The sequence below is a fragment of the Orycteropus afer genome, unplaced genomic scaffold (assembly GCF_000298275.1).
Source record: "Orycteropus afer afer isolate SDZICR_OR568_19922 unplaced genomic scaffold, OryAfe1.0 scaffold00074, whole genome shotgun sequence".
In the NCBI taxonomy this organism is placed as follows: domain Eukaryota; kingdom Metazoa; phylum Chordata; class Mammalia; order Tubulidentata; family Orycteropodidae; genus Orycteropus; species Orycteropus afer.
The window spans coordinates 4,315,744-4,321,743 of NW_006921661.1; the positions used below are offsets into that span (position 1 = coordinate 4,315,744).

A 6,000-nucleotide genomic window follows, 5' to 3' on the forward strand; every position below is an offset into this window, starting at 1 on the left:
CCAATTACCCCTCATGGCAAGTCTGTGAGGTATGCACTATTATCATGCACACTTTATAGATGAGGAGATGGGAGCTTAAAGAAGTGACACAACTTGTACAGAATGTAAGCAGATAATCTAGAAGTACCATCCTGATCTGGCTGACTTGAAGCCTGAGCTTGGTTCCAGCCCCTCACTTCTTTCCTTTCTTCCCAGCGCAATTTTGACTCTCTCAGTGCAGCCAGGCTCCCTGATAACTTCTTAAGGTAGAGGTTGTTTCCATCATTTGTTAAGTGGGAGAACTGAGGCACAGACAGAACTATCTGACCTTGACTTAGTCTGGTGGCCTTTGCCACATGGAGTGGGGATATGGAAGCAATTTTCTTGGGGAAATAATGATGATGGCGATAACTAGATGATATCATTTCACACTTGGAGGGAGCTGGCACCAGAAAGTTTCTGAGTGGCAGGCCTGGTGGAAAAAGCTACAGTGTCAAGGTTTTAGGTATATTGGTGAGTATCCCTGGGAACAGAGCAGCAGCAGTTGGTGCAAGGCTTCCAAAAAAAAGCAAACCAAACTCATTGCCAGTGAGTCAATTCTGACTCATAGTGACCCCCTTTGGGTTTCCGAGGTGGTAAATCTTTACAGAGGGAGCTCTGGTAGCATAGTGGCTAAGGCACTTGACTGCTCACCAGAAGGCTGGCGGTTCAAACCCACCAGCCACTCCTCGGAAGGAAGGTTGGGCAATCCTACTTCCGTAGTGATACTGCCTTGGAAACCCAAGGAGGGGTCGCTATGAGTCGGGGCCGACTCGACGGCAAATAACAACAACAACAACAAATCTTTACAGAAGTAGATTGCCCAGTCTTCCTTCTGCGGAGTGGCTGGTGGGTTTGAACTGCCAACCTTTCGGTTAGCAGTCAAATGTCCTAGGCACTACACCACCAGAGCTCTATCCTGCAAAGCTTAGGAGTGGGGAAAAGCCTACTAGGTACCAGGCACCTACTGTCGGTCCTCTCCCCCCTCAGTACCACTTCCAAGAAAGCAGAGTTTATTAAGCTTATTTTACAGATGGGGAGACAGGGGCTTAGAGAGGTCACCATCTGGTCCACCATCTTGTAGACAGGTGGTGGTAGATGCAGAATTCAAACCCAGCTCTGTGACCTGTCCTCTGGCTACACCATGGAGCACATCCAAGGAAGCAGCAGCTCAGTGGCAACCCTGAGTCCACTGGCCAGCCACACCCTGGGGCACAGAACAGAGGGGCCAAGGAGTGACCTCAAGTCCTGAGCCCTGCACCCTCATCAGCCTTATGTGCTCTCCCTCTGAGGCCAGTTCCCTCCCATAAGTCCTCTGGTGACCTCTGGCCTACTACCCACATGAGTGTTTGTTGCAGAAATCATCAGGAAGGTGGCATCTCCCCCTCCCCTGTGCCGACCACTGGTATCCCCTGACCAGGGACCCCCTGAGTGCATCCAGCTGATGGAGCAGTGTTGGGAGGAGGCTCCGGAGGACAGACCCAGTCTGGACCAGATCTACAACCAGGTTAGTGCTCCCCAGAAGAGGTGGGTGCTCACAAGAAAGGGTGATCATTTTACCTTGCTTTTCCTGGTGGGAGTCCCACACTTTCTGGGGGGCCCAGAAGCCCTATGCAGTAAGCAGGCAATACATCAGTACCATCATTCCTGAGGGAGTCCTGAGGACAGGGCTCTATCCTTCCTGTGAGGAAAGCTTTCTCAGAACCTCAGATTATAAGAACATTTGTTGGGAGTCTTCCTGGGAGCCAGGTCCTGTGCAAAGTGCTGTGTTGGCTTCATTTAATCCTCATGAAAACCCTGCGAAGGAGCATAGGTATTATCTAGGCTTTACAAGAGAGGAAACTGAGGCACAGAGAGGTGAGGGGACCTGCCTAAGGTCACTGAGGGAGTGAAAAGCAAGACTCTATCCAAACCCAGCTCTATCTTCTGCAGAGCTGGTGCTGGAAATCCCCAGCCTATACTGGGCCTCTTGGCACCAGAGCAGAGAGGTCACTGTGGCTGTGAGACAGTGCTGGTTCCTGTGTCAGTGAGTGGAAGCTGTGAGAGGACTGGCTCCCCAAGCCTGCCTTGGGGATTGCAGTGGGAAGGGTAGGGTGAGGCAAGTCTGTACAAGTTTGCAGGGTAGTGGTAGAGTCTGTAGGCCTGACTGAGCTGCTTAATGGCTCCCGCAGGGCCAACCCACCAAGCCTGAGGTGACATTTTTGTGCCTCTCCTCCTGCCCTCCACTCCCTAGCCACAGTGGGAAAGTTGTCAAGGAGAAGCTCAGTGAGTGAGAGGGGGCCTACAGGCAGGTGATGAAGGAGCAAGGGGCAGGAAGGCAGACAGCAGCGGAGTCCACAGGTGTCTTTGAAAAGCCTTCACATGTCTCCTCTCTTTCCACACCACCTGCCCACCTTGGCTCTGCATCAGGAGGTGGGGTCCTCATTTCACAGGTGAGAAATCTGGCCCTCACAGTGAGAGAGCTCTAGGTTGTCACCATGAGGGTGGGTTGCAGAGCTAGGGCTTGCAACCATTCTTTTTTCTTTTTTAAAATGTGTTGTTGTTGCTGTTGAAAATATACACAGTAGAACATATACCAATTCAGCAATTTCTACATGCACAATTCAGTGACACCGATTACATTCTTCAAGTTGTGCAACTATTCTCATTCTCCTTTCCTCGATCATTAACATGAACTCGCTGCCCCCTAAGCTTCCCCTCTAACTTTTCAAGTTCTTGTCAATTCTATCCTATGTAGATAGTTCTTTTAAAAGAGCACAGCGCTCCTTGGAAAGGGATCAGTGCAGGAGATCCTGGATAGAGCGGAGAACATGTGGGACAAAACTCAAAAACAATAAAAAAAAAAAAAAAAAAAAGACTAGACTTACTGGTCTGATAGAGCCTGGTGAGACCCCCAAGACTATGGCCCCTAGTTATCCTTCAGATCTGGAACTGAACTCACTCCTGTGGCTTCCAGCCAAACTATAGACAGGCATATAGGATGAACATTTATATCAGGTCATGGGAGAACAGAATGGCAGTGGTTGCACAGGGAGAGAGCTCAAGGGGCAGGAATGCACAGGAAAGAAGGACATAGGGAAGAGGTAACTACAGGGAGGAAGTGGGAAGAGAGCTGTTACATTGTGGGGAATTGCAGTCAATGTGATGAGACAAAATGTGTATGAACTGCTGTGTGGAAAATGAATTTGCTCTGTAAATTTTCACCCAAATCATAATTTAAAAAAAAAAAAAAAGCACAGTGCTCAATGCAGAACTTCTTTACTAATTGAGCTAAACTATTGGTTGGCAACCAGTTTTTAAAACACCAGCCTGAAATCTTTCCAGGGGTCAGAGATTGCCAATAGCCAGGGAGGTTGGGAAGGAGGTTCTTGCCAAGTGAGGGGATGCTGTGGAAAAGATCCCTACTTAAGCCTCAGCAGCAAAGAAGGCTGAGGTGGGCACAAGATATATTCAGCAGGTAGAAGATGGGAAAGGAGCTCTGCTGGCACAGTGGTTAAACGCTTGGCTCCTAAGTGAAAGGTTGGCAGTTTAAACCCACCAGCCACTCTGCAAGAGAAAGATGTGGCAATCTGTTTCCATAAAGATTACAGACTTGGAAACTCTATGGGCAGTTTTAGTTTGTCCTATAGGGTCTCAATGAATTGGAATCAACTTGACAGCAACAGGTTGTCCTCAGTTGTAGGTCACAGAAGGTGAGAACCGTGTCACATGTTGGGGAAGCTAAGGGTCAGAATGCCCAGATTCAGATCTACTCTGCCACTTACTTATAAGTTGACCTTGGGCAAGTTAATGGCTCCCTTATATGCTGACTTGAAAGACTAACCCTAGCCTAACTCTCCATACTGGTGTGATCATCAAATGAGGTAACTAATTTTTTTAAAAAAGATAATCTTCTGAAAAGGGAGGTAATGAGTGGGGTAGAGAAGAGCACTGACTTTGAAATCAAAAGAACTGGGTTTATGTTCATTTAATGCTGTTCTGGAGCATTAGTTAATGCACTTAGATAAGAAAATGAGTATTGGGAAGAAGGAAGAAAATTATCATTATTTGCAGATCCTATGATGGTGCTCCTTGGCAACCCAAGAGAAATAATGGAAACATCATTCCAAATGGTAAAATAATCAGTAGGGTGGCTGGTTATAAAATTAATATATAAAAGACCTCAGTTTAAAACTCAGTTCCACCATTATGTAGTCTTTGGAAAGTTATTTTATCTCTCAGAGCTTCTATTTTCTCGTTTATAAAAGGGTGACTCTCCATACAGAGGTGGCCTTGGAGCCAGTTTCATGTCCTTGTTGGCTTCTCAAGGTCAGCACCTGTCACATCCACCCCAACTGAACTTTAAAGTGTCTGTCTCCGCTTTTAATCTCACTGCTGTCAAGTCGATATGATTCATAGAGATCCCACCTTGGGTTTCCGAGGTGGTATCTCTACGGAAGTAGATTGCCCAATCTTCCTTCTGAAGAATGGCTGGTGGGTTTGAACCTCCAGCCTTCTGGCAGTTAGCAATCAAATGCCTTGGCACTACACCACCAGAACTCCTCTCTGCTTTTAATAGGCAATATGAAATAATTTTAAAAATGGTTGTAACAGTACATAGACAGGGAACTGCCAGAAATTCAAGCCAGATTCAGAGGAGGCTGTGGAACAAAGGATATCATTGCTGATGTCAGATGGATCTTGACTGAAAGCAGAGAATATGAGAAAGATGTTTACCTGTGTTTTACTGACTATGCAAAGACATCAAACTGTGTGGATCATAGCAAATTATGGATAACATTGCCAAGAATGGGAATTATAGATCACTTAATTATACTCATGAGGAAATTGTACATAGACCAAGAGGCAATCATACAAATAGAACAAGGGGATACTGCATGGTTGAAAATCAAGAAGGGAGTGTGTTAGGGTTGTATCCTTTCACCATACTTATTCAATCTGTATGCTGAGCAAATAATCTGAGAATCTGGACTATATGAAGAAGAACATGGTATCAGGACTGGAGGAAGACTCAATTAACAACTGTGATATGCAGATGGCACAACCTTATTTCCTGAAAGAAACGAGGACTTCAAGCACTTATTGATGAAGATCAAAGATTACAGCCTTCTGTATGCATTACACCTCAACACGAAAAACACAAAAATCGAACAAAGAAAAGAAAAACCAAACAAAGAAAAGAAAAACCAGTTGACAGAGATACAGAAGATAATCCTGGAGCCCTGAGCTTTCAAAGGAACTATACAGAAGTGGATTAGGCACCAATGAGTGGAAAAACCTGAATAAAAACAGTGACCACAGAGATGGTTGGAGCTGCAGACTGTCAGCTACTCTGATGGGACCGACAGCCTGAATATTTCCAAGTGGTGTTGAGACCTGAGAACTGACCTAAAAATCAGTCCCAGTCACCAAAGACTGCAGGGACAACTGCTCTAGTGGCCTATGACTAGGAAGGGAAACAGCAAGGAGGGAGACAACCTGAGCTGTGGACTTGCTGCTGTCTGGAGGGCACAGCCATTTTTATTGTTTACACGTGGCAGCCATTTTGGATACTTACAGTGACCAAGGGCACAGTCATTTTGAATGTTTACAAATGGCAACCATTTTGGATTTTAAAGTGATAGCACACTCATTTAGATTCCAGGGACCTAAGAACAGGCTCTATTTGCCAGCGCCAACAAGGACATATGAGAGGCTGACAACAGGAAAGGAGACAGGTGGTGGGTGTATAAGTGCTGTCAATTAGTGAATAGAGTAGCACAGCACAGTACCTGCCTGTATAGATAACATAAGCAAAACAAAGAAAATGAAAACTGTGGGTAAGTCACTCCAACATATAATCACCAACTAAATATAAACACAAAAACATTACAATGCCTCAGAGATAATAGAGCATCACGGTCCATGCAAAGAAGCAAGATAAAGCAGGAGAAACAAGGCCAGGATACAGACCCAAAACACATCCCTGAGGAAGACACAGCA

At 45.8% G+C, this 6,000-nt stretch overlaps 1 protein-coding gene across 1 annotated transcript in view; it reads left to right on the forward strand.

The window, feature by feature from the left end:
- LOC103197150 (guanylate cyclase D-like) overlaps positions 1 to 6,000 on the forward strand; it is a 49,759-nt gene that overhangs the window by 22,184 nt on the left and 21,575 nt on the right. Inside the window, exon 12 of the mRNA XM_042780964.1 lies at positions 1,377 to 1,525. Within this exon, the coding sequence (XP_042636898.1) occupies positions 1,377 to 1,525 (149 nt within the window). The remainder of the gene's footprint in view (positions 1 to 1,376; positions 1,526 to 6,000) is intronic.